The sequence below is a fragment of the Sturnira hondurensis genome, unplaced genomic scaffold (genome assembly GCF_014824575.4).
Source record: "Sturnira hondurensis isolate 20B ecotype Veracruz unplaced genomic scaffold, ASM1482457v3 Scaffold0020374, whole genome shotgun sequence".
Taxonomy (NCBI): domain Eukaryota; kingdom Metazoa; phylum Chordata; class Mammalia; order Chiroptera; family Phyllostomidae; genus Sturnira; species Sturnira hondurensis.
In genome coordinates, this window is record NW_028093005.1 from 730,149 (window position 1) to 752,972 (window position 22,824).

A 22,824-nucleotide genomic window follows, 5' to 3' on the forward strand; every position below is an offset into this window, starting at 1 on the left:
AGAGTCTTTTGGCAAAACACCAAATCACCCAGGTAACTCAGTCCCCCTGTAGCCCAGATTTGGTGCCCTGTGACTTCTGGCTTTTCCCAAAACTAAAGTCACCTTTGAAAGGGAAGAGATTTCAGACCATCTATGAGATTCAGGAAAATACTATGGGGCAGCTGATGGCAACTGGGAGAACTATACCTACTTTGAAGGGGACTGAGGTGTCACTGTCCTATGTACAATGTTTCTTGTATCTTCTTCAATAAATGTCTCTACTTTTTATATTATATGGCTGGATACCTTTTGGACAGGCCTCATGTATGAGGAAAAAAGATAAACTCAATAAATACCCTAAAATATCAGCAGGTCTAAGTGAGAGGGGATAATGGGAGATTGTTCTTCTTTGTACAATATTATCTATAAGGAACTCAATACAGGAAGGGCAAAAATAAAACTTATAGTCACAAAAATCTGGAGAATTATGTTGGGGAATTATAAGAACATTTGCCTGCAAGAGTAGAAAGTTGCTGGTTGCTTTATCTCATCCTTAAAATGAGATAGTAAAATTCCTGTTTCAATCATCTTCTCAGGCAGTCCCTGTAAATTTATTTGGATATCATTTGTTCACATATAATTCTGAAATCTGTGGCAATAGCCCTAAGTCTTGCACCAGAATTCCTAACATAAATTCCCAGCTGTAGCCTGGACACTCACAAAAGACATAAACTATGAAGATTATGATCAGAGATGAGCTGAGATAAAAGAAGGACTTTGGGATAACTCAGGGCTCTTCTTCGTGAAATCAGAGGTGCCCTCCAGCCAGCCTCTTTTTGTAGGGGGAAACAGAGATCACAAGTGCACACGTCAGTGGTACTGTGATTGCCACAACAATTCATAGTATAACCAAAAATGTTCCCATGGCTGAGACATCACCCTGTGGGGAATACTGTCTCCTGGCACACAGTATTCAGTGTGCTCTCTAAGTGTCACCATGCTGTGGAGTTCTTACAGGAAAGAGAGTAAAACTACCATTCTGAGCAACAATGAAGAAAAAAGCTAGGGCACAGTGCAGCTGTGAAGGATGCAGGCTCTGGAGCTACAGTGACTAGGGTCAATGGCCTCACCACTTTCTAGTATAATAACACCACCGTAGGCAAGTGTGCTGTAAACACCCAATGTGCTAATACACACAATGACCTTAGAAGAGTATCTGCCCTCCAGTATGTGGCCAATAAATATGAGTGGTTATCATTCTGAGCACATATCCTGGAGCCTCACCTGACTGGATTGAAATCCCAGGTTGTCCATTTACTAGCTGTGTGACCTTGGACAAACTACTTACTCCTCTCTGGGCTTCAGTATTTTCACGTGGAAAATGGGAATAATACCATCTCAGAGTGGTTGTCAAGGAAAAAAATTGAGTTAAGGTAGGTTAGATCACTTAGAACAGTGTCTGGTTTAAAGATTTACTACTACTACTACTACTACTACTAATTTACAAAGTGGCTAGTTTTCAGCTGTGGTTTCTTCTTTCTCTCCCTCCAACTTTCTTTTTAAAATACAAGTCTAAAAATTTAAATAGTAGACAAAAACTCTCATTTCAAAAGAGCTATGCTAAGTATCAGTGAAGAATGTCAGCAGCTTGTATTGTAATTGCCATGTTTCTTTCCTAGATAATATCCACCTGCCGTTAACCAATGCAGTCTGCGGTCAGACACTTTGACGCGCTGACAGTTCATGTCTTGACTGAACCAAAGATGCTTGAGGGGGAAAAATGCCTGCATTCACTATGAAGTCTAAAACAAAGAGGCTGATACAGACTGCAATCACCATCAGCAGCAGCAGCAAGTCACAGGAAAGTCAGAAAAAAAACCCAGAATGATCCTTCTAGGTCAGGAGTTGGCAAACTTTTTCTGTGAAAGGCCAGATGGTAAATATTTTAGGCTCTTTGTGCCTCAGTCTCTGTAACAACTATTCAACCCTGCCATTGTAATACAAAAACATAAATGAATTAGTATGACCTTTCCTCCAACACAAATTTTATTTATAAACACTGAAAACTGGATTTCACACAATTTTCACACACCATAATATAGCTATCTCTTGCTTTTTCATCAACCATGTTAAAATATAAATATCCCTGACCAGTTTGGCTCAGTTGGATGAACCCTACAAAAGCAAAAGCAAAAAGTCGCCAGTTGATTCCTGGTCAGGGCACGTGCCTGGGTTGCCAAGCTTGTCAGGTCCCCAGTCAGGGCTTGTAGGAGAAGCAACCATCATGTTTCTCTCTCATATCAGTGTTTCTCTCCCTTTCTTTCCCTTCCCTTCCTCTCTAAAAAGAATAAGTAAAATCTTCAAAATAAATTAAGTACACAAGCACACACACACTTCTTAGCTCAAGGGCTATAGAAAAACAAATCTCAGGTCAGGTTTAGCCAACAGGCCATAGTTTACCATATGATTTTTAAAGAATTATTATACCAAAATGAAGAGCCCAATGAAAAGAGAAGAAAGTAGTTAATCTGTTTCAAATGCCTAGAATTCTATGCTCAATCACATAAATGAAGTGTTATGCAGGCAGGCATACACTGATGTAGCCTATATGAAAATATAGGAAGTGTGCAAATACTATGCCTGTCATTTTATATTTTATGTAAAGGACTTGAGCATCTGTGGATTTTGGTACCCACAGGGGTCCTGGAATGAATCCCCTGTGGATACTGAGGGCTGACTGCAAATGGAAAGTTATACTACGCTCATGGATTGGAAGACTCAGTATTGTTAAAATGTCAACTCTCTCCAAATTGATGTGCAATTCAAAACCAATAAAAATTTCAGATTTTTTTGGTAGAACTTAACAAGATGGTTCTAAAATTTATATGAAAATGCAAAGCACCAAAATAGCCAAAACAATTTGGGGGAAAAAATAAGAAATGTATAGTACTTTACATGACTTGATTTCAATACCTGTTATAAAGCTATAGTAATTAGGACAATACCATATTGGCATCAAGACAAACATTCAGAGCAACAGAATAAAATCCAGAAATAGGCCTACACATATATAGTCAAATGGTTTGATGACAGAGCCAAAGCACCTGAACGACAAAAAACATAATGAGATTGGAACAATGGAGTACCCATATGTAAAACAGTCAACCTGCCCTGGCTGGGTGACTCAACAAGTTGGAGCATCGTCCCCGAACACCAAATGGTTGCAGGTTCAGTCCCTGGTGGGAGCACATACAGGAGGAAACCAATTAATGTTTCTCTCTCACATTAATGTTTCTCCCTCCCCCCTCTTAAATCAATAAACAAATCCTCAGGTGAGGATTAAAAAAAGAAAGAAAAGAAAAAGTGAACCCCAACTCTTACACCACATGATATACACAAAAGTTAACTCAAAATAGATCACAATCTAAATGCTTTGGACCAGGGGTGTCAAACTCAGTTTCACCAGGAGCCACACAGCTTAGAGGTTGCTTTCAAAGGGCCAAATGTAATTTCAACTCCTTAACAGTTAAGAAGTAGTTAGTGGCCTCTGATGTGGCAAAACTATATAAACTGCGCAAAAAGAATGAGTTAGAGAAGAAAACTGGTAAGCTGAAAATTATCAAATTTAAAAAATTGTTCTTCAAAACACACAGTGAACAGGCCAGCCACAGGCAAGGAGAAAATATGTGTAAAACATACAACCAAAAATGACTTTTACCCACACTATATAAGACCTCTTATGATAACCCAATCAAAAAGGGAAAAAATGGGAACACTTCACGAAAGAAAATAAATGCATGGCAAATAAGCATATAAAAACATGCATAGCATTAGCTATTAAGGAAATGTAAATTAAAGCCACAACGAGATACCACTTACACACCCACTAAAATGGCTGAAATTAAAAAGTGTTGGCAAATATGTAGAGAACTGGAACTTTCATGCATTGCTGGTGAGAATGCAAAATGGCACAGCCACTTTGGAAAACAGTGTGACAGTTTCCCATAAGATAAACATATACATGCCTATGACCCACCTAACAACTCCACTCCCAGGTATTTACTGAAGAGACAAGAAAACATGTCCACAAAAACTGGAAACTCAAATGCTCCATTGGTAAATGGACGGAAGCTGTAGTAGATACATAGACTACATCATGTGCCACTTAAATACATTTCTGTGAATGATAGACCATATATACAATGTTGCTCCATTGTGCATATAAACATGAAGTTTGTAGTGTTGAAAGAAAAGGCTGGCCCCGACTATGAGGTTGAATTTACTGCTAACTCTGGGTGGTTTAAATAGATGAGGAGGCTGCTCTTGCATTTTGGCCAACATGCCATCCAGACTGAGGAAAACCTGGAAACTTTAAGGCCGTGTGAGCTACAGTCACAGCTGCATCAGTGAGTACCGGAAGCACCAGGGAAGCTGAGGTAACATTCACACATCACAGGATCAACTTCAACAAGTATCCCCCAGGCAACTTTGAAAAAGTTGGTGTGAGGCAGCCCACTTAGAGAGGAACCAGAGCTTCTGCCCGACTGCCAACCTCGATAGACTGTGGACCTGGGTCAGGGAGCAGACACGGGTAAACGCTGCCAAAAGCAAGACTGGAGTTGCTCCCATCACTGATGCGGTGTGATCGGCCACCGCAGAGTCCCGGGGAAGGGAACGCTCCCAAAGCAGCCTGTGGCTGTGAAGGCCCAATTCTTCAGCAGAAGAGCTGAGGTGGAGATTGAGGGTGCTGTGGGGCCTGTGTGCTGGTAACTTGAAGCCACAAGGAGGGAAGTTCATTAAATACTCTTAGGTGCTCTTGAAAAAAAAATTGATGAGGAGGCTAAGCATGTTTCACCTGCTCTGTGCCCACCTATGGCTAGGGCCAGGAGTTGGCAAGAGAGGAAGAGGAGTGGCAGGGGAGGAGGGGGGCCTGGGAGCCCAGCCCTGCCCATCCCTACACACATACACTTACACAGCCTGCAGGCCTGTGTGCACACGTACATTTGTGCATCCCCTTCCTTTTCCTCCAAGTTCAGTTTTTCTCTTCCCCTCCCCCCTCTGCACCCCTGATCTCCCCCTTTCCCTTTTATTATCTCTCTTCTGAAGCTTTATCTCTATGGGTCTCTTTCCTTTCCCCTTCTCTTCATTTCTTCTCAGTTCTTCCACCCCTCCTCCTAGGAGTGGGTGCTCTTCTTCCAATGGCACCTCCTCTGCCTCCCTAATGTTTGCTCCTGCACATATACACACTTTACAGGGGGGACTCCCCCCAAAACCCCCTGGAATTTATTTATACAAAATTGTGCATTTATTCTTACATGTTTAAGCTTCAGTCACCCTCAAAGTACTCTCTACCTGATGCAATACACCTATCAAGATGTTTTTTCCACTGCTAGAAAGTTTTTTCAATTTTCAACAAAATTGACAATTGAACTTGTCAATTTTTATGCCTTTTAGTGCTTCTGACCTTTTTTGTTTTACCTCTTCCATATTGGCAAAATGTTTTCCTTTGAGGACTTTTTCATTCGGGGAAACAAAAAAAAAAGTCGCTTGAGGTGAAACTGGGTAAACAGGGAGGGTGGAGCACAGCGGTCATGCCATTTTGGGTTTTTTTTTGGTCAAAACCTGCTAAACACTCAGCACAGGTATGCTCATAAATCACTCATCATGAAACGAGCAAAGGTGTTGAAAGAGTCTTCATAAAAATTCACTGCAGCCTCTCACAACAATGCCAGCTGGTGCACTGTTGCAGATGTGTTCCTAGAACACTTACCAAGCAGGGGAAGCCTGTGCTGCAAGGGGCCTGCCCTCCAGAAGATAAATTCTGGGATTTTTTGGGTCCCCCCCTTGTATCTTTTATTACATTTTTACATTACCTTTCCTATGTTTAGATACGATTAAATATACAAATACCACTGTGCTAAAGTACAATTGCCTACATTACTTAATACAGTAACATGTTGTATAGGTTTGTAGCCTAAAAGCAATAGGCTAGACTATATAGCCTAGTTGTGTAGTAGGATAAAGCTTCTAGGGTTGTACAAGTGCACTCTCATGATATTCATACGGTAACAAAATCACCTAATGATGCATTTCTCAGAACATATCCTCAATATATAGTACACGACTGTAACCGAATACTACTAAGCCATAAAAAGAGACAACATGCAACATACTACATCAAAATCAATATGCTGAGTGAAAGAAGCCAGACACAAAAGATTACATCCTGTATGATCCCGTATGAAACTGTAGAGGAGGCAAACTATGGTGACAGAAAGCAGATCAGTGGTTGCCAGAGGCCGGGGAATGGAATTGACTGCAAAGAAGTTCAAGGAAACTTTTTAACATTATAGAAATATTCCAAAGCCCTGGCTGGCGTAGCTCAGTGGACTGAGCTTGGACCTGCAAACCAAAGGATCCTGGTTCAATTCCCAGTCAGGGCACATGCCTGCGTTGCAGGCCAGTTCCCAGCAGGGGACACGAGAGGCAACCATACATTGATATTTCTCTCCCTCCCTCCTTCCCTTCCCCTCTAAAGATAAATAAAACCTTTAAAAAAAAGAAATATTCCATATAACAGTTGTGGTGGTAGTTACACTAGTGTAAACATTTGTCAACTGTCAAGTTAAAATAGAATTATGTTGTCCGTTGTGCCTCCACAGCTAACAACATACTCCCTCTGGGATGCACCCTGACATCTTTCTCTTTCTGAACATCACCACACCAACATCTCCTTGAAGCCTTAGCATCGTTGAGTTGCCCTTCTCATCTTTCCCCTTTCCATTCTATTCTACATATATCAAGATGAGTCCTCCTAAAACATAGCTCAACGAACTGGTTTCAACTGGTTCCCCACTCTCTACAAACGTACCAGTTTGCTACTGTACCATTCAGGTTCCTTTAAGAACTTTAAAAAAAAATCCTTACCCTAGGATATATTTATTGATTTTAGAGGGAGTGAGAGAGAGAGAGAAAGAACCATCAATGAGAAAAACATTGATCAGTTGCCTCCCATGTGTGACCAAACCGGGGAGGGAACCCCCAACCTTTTGGTGTATGGGACAATGCTCCAACTGATTAAGCTACCTAGCCAGGGCTCTAAGAACTTTCTTGATAAAGGGAAGTGTCTTAATTGCCTTTGTATTTTATCAGCAGTACTTTGAACTGAGTTGCATGATCTTTGAGCATACAGAAACTGCACACAAATAGAAGAATTTTAGAAATACATCAAATTACATGATATTGACTACTGTGATAGGCTGAAAAACGCCTCTCCATTATAGCCATAATCCCCAAAACCTTGAATGTTACCTCATACGGCAAAAAAATAAAAACAGGGGCAGGATATCTGCAGGTGTGACTATGTTAAGAATTATGAGATGGTAAATTATGCTGGATTATATGGATAAGCTCTAAAAACATGCATCCTTCTAAGAGGGAGAGGAGGAAAAGCTGACAGAGAGGAACAGGCCTTACAAAGACAGAACAGAGAGATTTCAGGATGCTGGCCTTGAAGACTGGAGTGATATGACCACAAACCACACAATACTGACAGCCAGAAGAAGCCGGAAACATTCTCTGTAGAGAGAGTACAGCTCTAGTGATACCTTGACTGCAGCCCAGTAACAATGGTTTTGGACTTCTGGCCTACAGAATCATGAGAAAATACTTTTCTGTGTGTTTTAAACCATCCAGTTTGTGGAAATTTGTTACTATAGCCACAGGAAATTACTGTATCTACCCTTACAAATGAAAATGTTCTGTGTAATAAAATATTTTAAAGTCCTAGCACCTTCTTGCTGGATTAGTGTCAACAACAAAATTTTATAGAGTAAACAAAATACAGTTTCTTGTAATATTTTGCAATGAATAGAAAGAGGAATTGCGCCCTGGCTGGTGTAGTTCAGTGAAGTGAGTACCGGTCTGTGAACCAAAGAGTCACCAGTTCAATTCCCAGTCAGGGTACATGCCTGGGTTGTGGACCAGGTCCCCATTTGGGGGTGTGCAAGAGGCAACCGATTGATGTATCTCTTGCACGTTGATGTTTCTCTCCTCCTTTCTCCCTCCCTTCCCCTCTAAAAAAATAAATAAAATCTTTAAAAAAATCATACCTAAAGAAAAACAGAAAAAGGAACAAGCACTTTTAATATCTCTTATAGTAGCTAATTCTTCATTATCTCAAGTTCTAACCAACATATTCAAAGCAGCACAGTACTAAATGAACAGAATTCACTTAGGTTAAGTGGATGGCTTAACACTACACAATTAACAGGGATCTGACTTAAGATTCAAGACCTTAAGCCAAAGCCCATGTTTATCCTATTGTACTATGCTGCCTAATACCTGCTCCAATGTCAGAACATCAAATGCTTCTACTGCCCTCTACCTACTACAATTCTAATCCACACTGTATTAAGTCTTTTTAGATTAACAAAACCCTGTTATTCTTTCTCTGGATTTCTGTGGTTCTTACACTCTAGCCTCTATTTTTGCAGTGAATTAGTGTTGTTTAAGGGTATAATTATTTAACGACTAAATGACTTTATTCCTACTCTGCCCTACCTATGTCCATTAGATAAAAGAAAAATGATTGTAAAAGCTGTGACAGAATCCTATTTTGAGAACTACAAGAATAATTTTTGTTTCAGGCATAGATTAGGGTCTTCCACATAACAGTATTTCCTTAGGGCATCACCTTCCTAGAATACAGTGTCTTCCTTGTTGGTATCAGAATAGATAAGCTCTTCACTGGTGAGGAATTACTACCACTTCTACCTTCCTAAACTTATCGTAATGCAGATGGAATTTTTCTTTCACCGGGGTTCCGGAATATACATGAACTGAGAGGGCTAAGTATAAGAAAATTGTTCAATGGAGAATAAGAAAGAAGTAAATATATTTACTGTTGAGAACTCAAGTTCACATGCTTAAGGAAAAACAGGGAAGAAGAAAAGAAAAGACAGCAATACCATGTGGAAAAGAATGCAAAGGTATAGTCAGGATCACAGATACACTCGCCGGTCTGCAACCAACCTCCCTCCCTCCCTCCCTCTCCTCTCTCTCTCTCTCTCACACACGCGCGCACACACACACACACACACACACAGTCTGGATATTATTAAAAGCAAGACAGTGCCAAGAGATATTTCACATTTTGACTTTGCACCACTAAAAATCTGGCAATTCATAACTTGAATGCTCTGACAAAGTCCAAAAGCCATTATTTAAATAAATAAACAAAACCCTTTTGAGTTTCTGGTCAAGATCCTAGCTAGCATAGATAAACGTGGTACACAGAACCTCCCACAACCACATCAAAATTACAAGAAAACTACAGAACCACCATCATTCAGAACCACCTGAAACCTAGATGAATGGAAGCCCTACAACTAAGGATATAAAGAAGACGCCACACGTGGACTGGAAAGAGGGGCAGAGACACAGAATGGGCTGGTCCCACACCCATACATGGCGATCAGAAATTGGCAGGGATAGCTGGGCTGCAGAGGCCCCCCCCCACGATGAGCAAGGAGTCCCAGCACCACACCAGACCCCCCAGCTAAGGGTTTCAGTGCCAGGAAGGAAAGTCCCCTTAACTTCTGGCTATAATAACCAGCAGGGATTGTGGCTCACTGAGACAGGAGGCTTCTGGAGTCCTCCGCAGTTCCTCTTAAATGGCCCGCACACAGATTTACTCAGACTCGCTCCTTCAGAGTTCCAGCATTGGGGTGGCATTACGAAAGGCACCAGGGACATGCAGGGAAAAACTGAACTGTCTGGCATCAGGGAGAGAGCTGCAGAAGCAGCATTCTCCCAGACAGAAGTGCTGGCAGAAGCCATTGCTTCCTTTCTCAGCCCTTCCCCAAGTTGGAAGTTGGACATCATATTTGAGTTTCTATCAACCTGGCTAAAGCTGTTAGCCCTGCCTTGGTGATTCCCTGAGACCCCTCCTCACCCAAACTGTTTCCAGTAGCTTTTCCATATGAACAGCCTGGCTCATGCTTCACACTGTCCTAAAACCTCTCAAACAAGCAGCGTTTGGCCTCAGCATGCCCTGTATCTCTTGCTAAGAGGCCCCAGGCCCAATACTAGCAGCAGCAGGCCCTGGTTCACAGCTTGGCCTCTCCTGGACACCTCCAACACAGCATAAGTAGCAGCCACCAGCAGATTACATTGTAGCTCATGCTAGGAGGCCCTGGGAAGAACGAACGGGGGGGGGGNGGGGGGGTTGGAGCTGACCTGGGCCTGCACCTCCAAGGGGGCCTCAGAGCCAGCTTCAGACCATACCGAAGCACCACTCAACCACCTCCAACAGCAACATACTCAAGAAGCAGACTCAGCAGGCACCACAGCCCTGGTGAAGTTCTGTTCTGTGGGGTGAGCCCTTGCACAGCTGATCCTCCACAGTGGTCCCAGCTAGTCCTCCCAGCCTTTTGACCTGGGCATAAATCCCTCCCAGTGACATGTCAACAGCAATCAAAGCTCAACTACTACAGGAGGGTTTACAAAGCCCACACTGGATGGAGAGGGGAAGGCACCTGGAATGTCCAGCTTGGGTGAATGAGGAGGCTGTGCCATTGGACCCTACGGGACACCTACTACATTAGAGCACTCTACCAAGCCTGGGAGATGCAGCAGCTCTATCTAATACACTGAAACAAACACAGGGAAGCAGCCAAAATGAGGAGACAAAGAAACAGGTCCCAAGTGAAACAACAAGAAAAAGAACTACCATATTTTGCCATGTATAATGTGCTCCAATGTATAATGCACATCCATGTTTTTGGCCCAAACTTTCAAGAAAAAACTCTTCATTTTAATTTTTTAATTCAGTTTTTTATTTATATATAAAACCAATGATCATACACCAAGGTATTATTTGGCATACAGATATCATTATTGCTTTCTAGATTAAAAATTTTAACACATAAGCATAAATAAAAGAATTAATAACATTATATGGAATAAGTACTACTCATGTATAATGCACATCCTTATTTTTCCCTCAAAAATTTGGGCAAAAAAGTACATATTATACACATCAAAATACAGTAAATAAAATGGAGGCAAGCAAACTAACTGATACAGAGTTCAAAATAATGGTTATAAGGATGCTCAAGGAACTTAGTGAGAACCTCAACAGCATAAAAAACCCCTGGAAATCATAAAAAAAGAACTAGTCAGAAATGAAGGATACAATACCTGAAATGAAGACTCATTTACAGGGAATGAGCAGTAGAGAAGATGCAGCTGACAATCAAATCAGTGATTCGGATTAAAAGGAAACATAAAAACACCCAATCACAACAGCAAAAAGAAAAAAGTACCCAGCCCTGGCCAGGTGGCTCAGTTCGTTTGAAAATTATCTGTGCACCAGAAGGTGCACAGTTCAAGGGACATAGAGTTGGCAACTGATCAATGTCACTCTCTCTCTTCCCCTCCCTAAAATCAATAAATATGTCCTTGAGTGAGAATTTTTTTTAAAGGATCCAAAAAAAATGAGGAGAGTGTAAGGAGCCTCTGGAACAACTTCAAGTATACACACCATGGGAATCCATTCACACCATGGGAATGCCAAAAGGAGAAGAGAGAAAGCAAAAAATTGAAAACCTATTTAAGAAAATGACAGCCCTGGCTCATGTGGCTCCGTGGGTTGAGTGCTGGTCTGTAAACCAAAAGTTTGCTGGTTCGATTCCCAGTCAGGGCACCTACCTGGATTGCCAGCCAGGTTCCCAACTGGGGGCATGTGAGAGACAACAGATCGATGTTTCTCTTGCACATTAATGTTTCTCTCCCTCTCTTTCTCCCTCCTTCCCCGCTCAAAAAAAACACTTTTTTTAAAATTTAAAAAAAGGACATAAAAATTCCCTACCGTGAAGAAGGAAACAGACACGAGTCCAAGAAGCACACAGCATCCCAAAAAAGATGTACTCAAAGAGGCCCACTCCAAAACACATCATAATTAAAATGCCAAGGGGTAAAGACAAAGAGACAATTGTAAAAACAGCAAGAGAAAAGCAGTTAGTTACCTACAAGGGAACTCCCATAAGACTCTCAAATGATTTTTCAACAGAAGTTTTGCAGGCCAGAAGACGCTGGCAAGAAATATTCAAAGTGATGAAAAGGAAGGACCTACAACCAAGATGACTCTATCCAGTAAAGCTATCATTTAGAATTAATTGGGGGACAGATAAAGAGCTTCCCAGACAACAAAAAACTAAAGGAATTCATCACCGCCAAACTAGTAGTACATGAAATGTTAAAAGGTCTTAAAAATGTTTAAGAAGGAAAAAAAAATAATATCATAAAAATGGCAACAAATACATATCTATCAACAATTGAATTTAAAAATAAAAACAGACTCAACAGAAACAGATTCATAGCTACAGAGAACATTTTGAGGGTTAGGAGGATGTTGGAGGATGTTGGGGGATGGGTGAAAAAGGTAAAGGGACTAAGTAGTACAAACTGGTTGTTACAGAACAGTCACAGGGATGTAGAGTACAGCGTAGGGAATAGAGTCGATAATATTATATTAACTATACCTGGTGTCAGACGGGTACAAGGCTTCTCAGGATGATCACTTAGTAAGTTATACAATGTCTAATCACTGGAGTGTACACCTCAAACTAATACAATATTATGTTGAATGTAAGTGAAAAATAAAAAATGATTTTAATAAATGTTAAAAAACAAAACATCCTAAATTAAGACAGATAGATAGATAGATAGACAGGCAGGCAGACAGAGAGACAAAAATAAGCCCTGGCTGGGTGGCTCAGCTGGTTAGAACATCGTCCCATACAACAAAAAGTTGAGGGTTCAATGCCCAGTCAGTACACATATCGGGGTTCCAGGTTCAACCCCCAACTGGGGCATGTATGGAAGGCAACTGATTTGAGTTTCTCTCTGTGTCTTTTTCTCCCTTCCTCTCTCTCTAAAATCAATTTTTAAAAAATCCTCAGGTGAGGATTAAAGAATAATACATTTTTTTCAAAAACCCTTTTACGCCAGTTACAGATAAAACTTACTACCCAGGATTTCTTAGGTAGTAAAGATGATAATGGATATTAACCAGATAATTTTTACCCAAAGGCCAGTCAGACTGGAAATACTTCCAACAGCCTAAGACACAACCACACAAAGGTCTATCAGGCATGGCAAGAATGGCCAAAACTGAGGCCAGGATATTTGTTCTCAAGTCTATTCCTCCTCGTCCTGTTAACAGTCCAGCCACATCTGAGTCATACAGACCTAGAACCCTCAAGCCTTACTGGGTATCTCTCATCAACATGCAAGCAAGCTTTAAAAGTCTTGTCTTTTTGACCAGTCCTCACCAGCCCCAAAGCCCCTTACCAAAGGACGCATCATCACTTGCCAGCCTCCCTTCCTCCCCAATTCATCCTCCACATCATAGCCATTTCAGCACTCCTCAGACAATTCTAGTCATGTTACTACCTTGGCTGGCACCTTTCAGCAGCCTCAGACCACGTAAAATCCAAATGTTTAACCAATTCCTTCATAACCAGCCCTTAACATACTTTTCCAGTCTCATATCCTTCCACCAAGAGCAGGGACCTCTTCCCCTAACATCTCCTCCCATGTCCAAAAGAGGCCTATTTCCCAAAGCCCAGTTCAAGCACTTGCAGTAAAAGGCCTTCCCTGATCACCCAAAACACAAACCCCACCGCTTCCCTCAAACAATCTCTTCCCATTCTGAATTTTCAAAGTAATCTTATGCATATTTCACTGTCCACAGTAGAATAGTTTTTTTTTTAAGATTTTACTTTTTATTTATTTTTAGACAGAGGGGAAGGGAGGGAGAAAGAGAGGGAGAGAAACATCAGTGTGTGGTTTCCTCTCATGTGCCCCCAACCAGGGACCTCGCCCGAAATGTAGGCAGGTGCCCTGACTGGGAATGGAACCAGGGTCCCTTTGGTACACAGGCTGGCGGCACTCAGTCCACTGAACCACACCAGCCAGGGCACAATACGATAGTTTCTTATGCCCGTCTCCCCTCCTAGACTGGCTGGTTGCCTGTGAATAGGCTCTAGGTCTGGCTATTGCTTGACTAACTTCCCCCTACTTCAGCACTCCATACTCGTCCTATCCTCCACCCAACAGTGCCTTACTAGGTGGAGTTCAATAAAAACCTAGTTCCTTGGCTTACTCAAGATTCAACAAGAGATACTGAGGACACAGCAATTTCTCATTTTGTTGTGCATGACTGTAAGTCATGATAACATCTCAGCTCCAGCAACTCACCTTGCCAGTGACTGAACCCTGTACATCTCAGCATGATCCTATAGCTTTATTCTGGCACATCAACAGTCAGTGCAGTGAACAGATAAATGTTCTTCAGGAAAAAAATCCTCAGGCAGGCTAACAGCTACTGCATGTGACAGAAGTGAAAGGGAAGGAAGAGAAAGGGACAGTGCCTGAGAGGCCTCCAGACTGTATCCAATGGCCTGGGAAATTTGTTGAATGAATACAATAATAAATTAAGAGATAAATTTCAAAACTGGAAAGAATGAAGTTTCTTCTTTCTCTATTCTAGTTGCCTATACAGATTAAGCATTTTCTGGAACGGTGCTCTCCAACACCATTTTCTGGAATGATGCATTCATCTGTGCTGTTTGCTACTATGGGGAGTCACATGGTTACTGAACACTTGGATGGAGCTGGTGACTAATTTTTAATTAAATTTGTGGCCAGTGGTTATTGTATTAGCCAGTGAGTATCCACAATATGGGAAGTCTTCACTCACTTTATTACTTGAATTGTTGTCAAAAATGTTTTCTCAACCAAATTCAATAAAGGTAATAAAAATCCATGATCAATTTTCTGTTTAATAAATGATTTCCATTTTTCCAATTCCACTTAAACTCCTCAGAGGAAGGAAAGGGGAGTGTGGTTTAAGAAAGTAGAAGGAAGACTGCACCCATGGTCAAAATGTCTAAGAGCTGTGCAAAAAACTTCGAGTGCTACTTCTCTTGACCCTCAGAGTTATCTTTGAGACAGAAATCATCCCCCCTTTAAAGTAAAAAAAACTGAGACTGAGAACAACTAATTGGCTTGCCTCTAATCACAGTTTAGTAAAACTAGGATTCAAATCCATGTCCAAGTGCACAGACTGAGCCCTTAAGCACTGCACTTTAACTGCTAAAACTAAAATAGGCTGGATGGAAAGTAGGTTAGATAGCTCCCAGCCGACTATGTTATTCAGAGCACATTAAAAGCTGAACCAGCCAGCTTACTTGACAAGACACTAAGGATGTATCCAGGCAACATTTCCTGATGTCTGGTAAATGATGCTCAACATATTCACTTGCTCCATCAACAGGAAGGATCCTAAATTGGGAGATACAGCAGGGAACAAAACAGAAAGTCTCTGAGCTCATGGGGTTTATATTCCAGAAAGAGAAATTTTGAAAAAAATTAGGAAAGATTTCTAAAGGAACTGAACAAACACCTGAATAAAAGTTAGCTACGTGGAGAAACTGAAAAAGACTGTTCCAGGTCAAAGGGAACTGCAAAGACAAAGAAGTAGAGGTAGAAGCATGTTGGAATGTACAAAGAATAGCAGAGCAGATGGTTTAGAGAGAGCACCATGAATGAGAAGTCGGAAATAAGGCAACAATGTTAACCAGGGGACAGACCCCATTGGGACTTGAAGGCCATTGTAAAGTAAGGCTTTGGAATATATTTTAAAGTCATGGAGAGCCATGGGAGTGGGGAGGGGAGGGGAGGAGGTGGGTGTATTGAGAAGAGTGTGAGAGACATGATCTGATTTATGTTTCAAAGAGAATAGGCTGAAGGTAAGCAAAATTTAGAAGAAAAAGTAAAAGCAGAAAGACCATGTAAGAGGAACTTTTTGAGTGATGAAGAAAGTTTGGATTATAGGACAGCTGCAGAGTTGTAAAGTGGAACTGAAAACTTTTAAGACAGACTTTAGCTAATAATGTATGATCAAACCAATACCCATGGATGGTAGGAAAGAAGCTTGATTTCTAAGCAAGGTTGATTTCTTAATTTCACATTAAGAAATTACTGTATACTCAGGCTCTCCAGGTTCTATTTACCATTCCTAAGAGCTATTTCCTTATGCTCACAGATTCAAACCATCAAACAAAAAACGATTACCATGGGAGTTCCCATAGAGTATGCTTGCAGATAATCCAATTATGTCAGATTTTTGCTGTTTTTATATTTAAATGAGTATCTCAGAACAAGTATAAGAAATAAGTGTAGCCAGCTCTCATAAATTCCAATTAACTTGGAATTCCAATTAGCAGAATAACACTCCTGCAAAGCATTTTCTAGCTAACCCTGCCTTTCTTTGCATAATAAGCACCTTGTGCTAACTGGACCAAAATGCCCACTGCAACATTTTTCCAAAGAGCTTAAATCAGAAGCCAGGAAATTAGGACACAAAAAAGGTAAAAGAAAACTGTGAAGTCAGAACCTCCTGACTCTCTTTACCTATCTATCCTCCCTTGCCATTTAAACCCTGAAAACATAGTATAAGATGCACACTCCACTGGCTATATGTTGCCCTGACACATACCAGTATCTGCAGGCACCTGCAGGATAACCCTGTGTGAGCTCCTCCTGGCTGGAACTTGCCTGCACAGCACAGCATCTCGGTAAAACTGCTGAATGAAAAGCCAGCTGCTCTCCACAATTTCATCCTTGGTAATGTGGTCCCAAAGCACTCATCAATTTCTCTTCCTCAGTTCCAAGTGCTGGACTACCCACGACCTCACATACGGCCTCCCTGAAACCTTTCTACCCCACCTTTCTGCTCTGAGCAACAAGCTCCATTTCGCTGACGGTGTTAAACAATGTTACACAACATTCTGTGATTTACCACAAAACTAGCTTCATAGAACGCCTTTGCTTTCATTCTTCTGCTTTTAAACAGTACTCATCTGACGATTCGCCCTCCCGTGGTGGGGCGGGGGGAGGGGGCGGCGGTCTAATAAGATAAAAAGAGCAAACACAAAGACTGGGTGCCAGTACCAGCTATCCCTTCTATTCCTTTATCTATAAAGTGCAAATGACACACATGCCAGGCCCCCTTCAACAATGTAGTTCTGAAGTCTTCTCCAAAATGAGAAAAACCTGCAATCTGTCACGTGCCGCCCAAAGATCGCAGTAAAGATGCGCTCAAAGCTTAATTCAAAACCAGCATGACCAAAACAAAATATAACAGGTCGCGACCAACACTTTGCAGTCATTCAAGAAACAAGTCAAATAAAGAGTTATTCTCCTCCAACAAAGAAATGAATAGGAGAAGCATAGTGACCAGGTTCTACGGTGTCCCTGTAGTGTCCCTGGCAGTTAACTCCCCATCTCTGTACAGTAAGTCTTTGACAATGAAGGATTCTAATACTGTTACGTTGAGGGACATGGAACCTGTCAGGCAAACTGTCTTTACCTGCAGTGTCATAAAGACGGTACCAGAAAAGAGGCTCAGGACTAGACAGAGAGGCAAAAAGGGAGGTCTGGGCCACACAACGTCACTTACGAGCAGAGTGACCTTGGCCAACTTCCTTCCCAAGCAAAAACCCTCCTGCCGTGCACTTCTGTGGGGAAAGAATCCCAGCTGACCCGGATCCCCGGGGATGCTAGGGAGTCCGGCGCGTGCCCGTTTGGCGCGTTGGCCAGTTACAGCCCTGGCTCTTCCCCGCCCCTCACCCAGAGAAGAGTCCCAAGCTCTCCCCCAGGCGAGGAATGTACCCCTTCCGGATGCTGGAGGTGCCAGGACAGCAGTTTCGATTTCCTAAGAAGAAGGGTTAGTTCCCCCACCGTCCCAGCACCGCGGGCAATCAAAGAAGCAACCCGGACGCCCTCGGGATCCCCGCGGCTGCACTCAGTTCCGGCAGGGGATCTCCCGAGCCGAGCCGGCACAGCAGCCGACCGGGGTCCCGCGGGGCCCCGGACTGTCGGAGGGGCGTTGCCATAGGAATAACGTTCAATACCCCCGCCCGACGCGCCCGGTAGAGGCTGGAGAGGATGGCTCGCGACGCCCGCTGTATTCCATGCGACCACGTCCGGCCGTTTCCTCTCAGGGCGGCTTTGCCCAGCTAGCAGCGCCCCCATAGATCCGCGCCTTCCCGCGCGGCTCCACAAAAACCCTACCTTCCGCCATGTCGGACCCGGCCCTGCATGCAGCCTCGCGAGAAGAATTGGGGCGGTGCGTAACAGAGGCCACGGTTCTCGCGAGAGTCATGAGAGACCAGGCAAAGGGAGGAGCCGAGCCTGAAAAAGCAGTGAATGGGCTAGTCTTCTCGAGTAGCCTGACCCTGGAAAAACCGAGATCTTGTCTCTCTTCACCTAGTGCCTTCTAAACGCGGGCCTGATCAGGCATTGACCAGGCACTATCATATTGCACTCCCTAGGAAGGGCACTGAAAAGAACAGACAACTAGCGTAGATTACTCTGGAAAAACAGCTCTGAGGGTATAGCATGGGGATTTTTTTTATCATTATTGTTGTTTTATGGCTTTAGGTTCGTATGTGATGGTATGAAAGGGCGAGAGAAAAAAGCTAAAGGAGAGGAAAAGGCTAAAGACGATTATAGGTCCCTGGGGAGGCGGGATGCCCCTGTAAGCGAATGCAGAAGGAATTCTGGGGAAGGGTGCAATTTTGACTAGAGGCAGGTCACAGTTGTTCGACTAAAACATTAGGAAACAAGACCATGCATGCAGATAGATGGGGGGGGGGGGGGAGGTGTTGGGGAGGATGCTTGATGACATTAATTTTATGGTTGAAGTTCTTTGGCAATGAAGGGGACCAGAAAAGTGAAGAAAATCTGGGAGGACTTGGGTTGGAGGGCCTGCTTTCAGGGGTCTCTCCTGTATGTATTTTTTTCTAGCAAAACTCAGCCACCTGGTGCAGAAGTGAAGAATACAGATTATAGTATTTGTCCAGGGCTTGGGAGTTATTCTCCCAAAGAAACTGAGAGTGCTGTGAGAGTCCAGCTAAGGTGCAGGATGTGTGAAGACCGATGCAGAGTCATGAAACTGCACGTTTCTGTAAGACTGAAGGCCAGGCAGTGTGAAAAAGGTAGTGAGAACCCTGAGGTCAGGGTAACAAACGGAAGTTTCTAAATTAAACATCACTAAGTCCAGGACAAGGTCATGTAATACAGTAGGTGAAGTGGAAGGGAAAAGCTAGGGAAATTAGATATTGGAATTAAGAGGTTGGGAAAGAAGATCATAAACCAGGTGCCAAAATAGTGAAGGTGTCATGACCAATAACAAAAAAAACAAAAAAACTTAAAAGTAATACAATGAAGTAGCACAAAGCATTTCAGAGATTTTTACTCAAAAGGAGAATCAAAAAGAACGCTGCATGACCCTGACAGGTGTAGCTCGGTTGGGCGTGGTCAGGGCACAACCTGGGTTGCAGGCTCCTTCCCCTGCTGGGGTGCCTGCTAGAGGCAACCGATTGATGTTTCTCTCACCTACCAATGTTTCTCTCCCTTTCTCCCTCTCTTCCCCTCTCTCTAAAAATAAATAAAACCTTTCAAAAGAATGCTGCCATGTACCCACTCCTAGTGGCATCAACAGAGCCAAGAGTAAAAGACGATAGTTTGAAGGAAGGATCTGACACAGGATGAGGGCGTCAGAACAGAAAATGGGGAGTATTTGAAGTTTTAGGTGCTGCCCAGATTAAGCGTTAGTAGGTAGTGAGGTGGAGAAGGAATTTAGAGTTTAGAACATGGCAACACAGGGTCATGGGTTAAAATTTGGGGGGAGAATAATTCTGGCTGAGGGACACCTGGGGGATGGAAGGGAAGAGGGTATTGAAATATGTAAGAACAGCCCTGGCTGTTTATCTTAGTGGATTGAGTGCTGGCCTGCGAACCAAAGGGTCACCAGTTCAATTCCCAGTTAGGGCACATGCCTGGGTTGTAGGCCAGGTCCCCAGTAGGGAAAGGCAACCACACACTGATGTTTCTCTCCCACCTTCTCCCTTCCCTTCCCCTCTCTAAATAAATAAAACAGTGGTGTATACTCAGGGAAACGATGTTCTGGTTGTAGTGGGTGACAATATGGCCAGGAGGCATGGGAGGTATGGGCAGGGGGTATTTAGAGGAGCTGCACTTAGACTAAGGAGGGGAGGGGAATGCTTGCCAGGCTCAATGGAGATGCCATAGCTCAAATCTTCCATCAAGCTTGGAAGATTGTACCAAATGGTGAGCTCTTGGGGCCCTCAGGGTGGCCAGGCAAGCCAGTTTCCTCTGGCCACAAGTACTCAACAGTACCCTACCAATATCTTCTGATCACAACATAAAAAAGTAGTTGAGAAGTACTGACTGACGTAACTGATGCCTGGTTTTACAGCATATAATGTACCTTTGTCTCCCTAATACCCACCTAGCTGGCATCTGGCATACAGCAGTACAGCAGCTGTTCAGTGTTTGATGAGTTGTGAGCACTGTGACCTATATCGGGAGTCTGGAAAACTGGATTCAAGTTTGGCTCTGCAGATGATTTGCTGTGTTGATCACAGACAAGTCCCTGCAAGTCTTACACTGCCATCTCAGATTCTCTTTTTCAAGAGGGAGTTGGACTATAGAATCTATGGTCCAAGATGATTTGGAGAGTCATGATCCCCTCTGAGAATTTGATGAAAACCTTCTCCCTCAGGGGAGCACACATAGGAATAAACAAATCTGTGCCCTTTCAGTTTCCTCAGATGAGATACCCAAGAGAGAGAGAGAACTCACTCTCTCACAGTCAAGAGAACTCACTTTAAGAGATTTAATCAACTGAAGGGCTGGATCAAACAAAACCTACCTTCAACAAGTCCTGTATCAGAGGGGAAAGCTCTCCTTTTAGAAATGCCTTTAATAGAACCCTATTCTGGGCCCTTATCTCCTGAGCGGGTTCTTTAACTGGCTTGAATCCTCTGAGCTTATAGACTTCATAACAAAGCCTGTAAAATAAAGCACCTGTAGTACTCAGTGAACTGCAACATCCAATAGGCTTGGATAGAGTTGCATTAGATATAACCTGAAATAGTTATCTTGCAAAATAGGAGCACTAGAAAACATGGTTCATTTTAGACCTCAGATTTTGCTATCAGATTAAGAGAAACAATGTGGAGTTGTCTCAGGCAGGGAACATGAAGTGCAGAAGGATTAAATGCTGACTGCCCTAAGAGCACAAGGGAACAGATTTTTTTCTGGGAAGGCCGTGACATATCATGGTAGGAGGAGGAAGGGAGGGAATCACTAGACTGGTAGTCCAATGAATTGGGTTCAAGTACCAGCCTCAACATAACCACTCTCCACGTGACCTTGGAAAAAGATGTTCCTGAGGTTAGGGGTAATGGCACCCAGTATGTCCAGAAGGTCACAGAACTGAATCCTGGTCGTGGAATTTGCTTGCTCTACAATCTTGACAAATTTATCTAAACCTGCTTCCTTCCTTCCTATTACTTTGAAGGATCCATGTTAAGAATTTGCCTACGTCCTTTATAAAACCTAGTACAAGCCTGTCACTAAGTAGAAGTTCAGTAAATAGGAACTGAACTGGTGCTTTTAAGGAATAAACGTCCAAGTGCCAGTATACTTATTTGTAGTGGATACTGCTGGGAAGGGGGAAAAAAATCAGCATCTTTCCTATGGCTTACTGTGCGCTCCTACATCCCAAATGTGTCCGGTTGCTTGTAAATTTTTTCCTTCTCTTTTAGTTTATTCCACTTACATGACTAAGATTCAAAATTCTTTAATCATTTCACTATAGCTCAGTGTGATGTGTTGACTCAACAAGCCAAACAGCCTAATCCTACCTTGGCAAATTATACACATCTGAAACAGAGCAACCAAAAATACCTTATCCTGGAATTAACTTGCTCTGCAAACTAAATCCTGTTGAGGTTTGCAGTCCACCAGAAAATGAAAAAAATTTAATGTAATAAGGTGGTAACAGCCCTATCTCTATTGGGGGAGGCGGGGAGAAAATCAACTGGTCCTTCCTCAAAGCCTAGTTAGTGCCTTGCACACAGCAGACACACTCAAAACCTCTTCTGCATTCAAAACAGCTTGCAGGAAAAAAAAATTTTTTGCTATGTACATTGAGTAGATGGTTATGCATAAAACTGATAAAGTTCAGAAACATCACCCATATTCTCCTGAGTTTTATTCCAATATATTTACCAGGGAAATTAAACTCTGAATATGACTCTCCCAAACTGCTCTCAAGGATTTTCTTGTTTTTAATTCGGCTCCATGTTCTTTTCTCAGTTTGTAAAAGAAGCCTAATGACCACTGGCAGCTTGTATCAAGACAAACTTTCAACACCTAACACTGTACATCCATATGAACTATTTGTAAGGATGCAGGGTGAGAAGCTTGTTAGTGACATCTTTTTCTTTATATATAGATTTTATTTATTTATTTTTAGAGGGGAAGGGAGGGCAAAAGAGAGAAACAATGATGTGCGAGATACACTTTAATTGGCTGCCTCCCACACACCCCCAGCTGGGAACCTAGCCCACAACCCAGGCATGTGCCCCAACTGAGAATCAAACTGGTTACCCTTTGGTTCACAGGCCAGCACTCAATCCACTGAGCCACACCAGCCAGGGCAGTGACATCCTAGTTAAAAAAAAAAAAAAAAGAAAGAAAGAAAAAATACTCAGTCTTGCCTCTTTGCCACTAACTTACTAGGTGGTCCTGGACAGGTATTTTGGCCACATGTGCCCATCTGTTTAAAGGAGGGTAAGGGGTGACTGAGATAGTACCTGTGGTCTCTTTCAGTTCACATGAGTCTAGGCTCTTCCTTATCTTTAGAGCAGAGCCAGTTTAGGCCAAAGACAAAATTTTGAA

At 42.6% G+C, this 22,824-nt stretch overlaps 1 protein-coding gene across 2 annotated transcripts in view; it reads right to left on the reverse strand.

Moving 5' to 3' along the window:
* ANKFY1 (ankyrin repeat and FYVE domain containing 1) overlaps positions 1–18,200 on the reverse strand; it is an 84,894-nt gene extending 66,694 nt beyond the window's left edge. Inside the window, exon 1 of one of the 2 annotated variants that reach the window (XM_037029604.1) lies at positions 18,124–18,200. In XM_037029604.1, coding sequence (XP_036885499.1) covers positions 18,124–18,133 — 10 coding nt within the window. In that variant the 5' untranslated portion in view covers positions 18,134–18,200. Of the gene's footprint in view, positions 1–17,823; positions 18,065–18,123 lie in introns of those variants that run through there. The other variant, XM_037029605.1, reaches the window with a different exon arrangement.
* Positions 18,201–22,824: the final 4,624 nt, after the last annotated feature.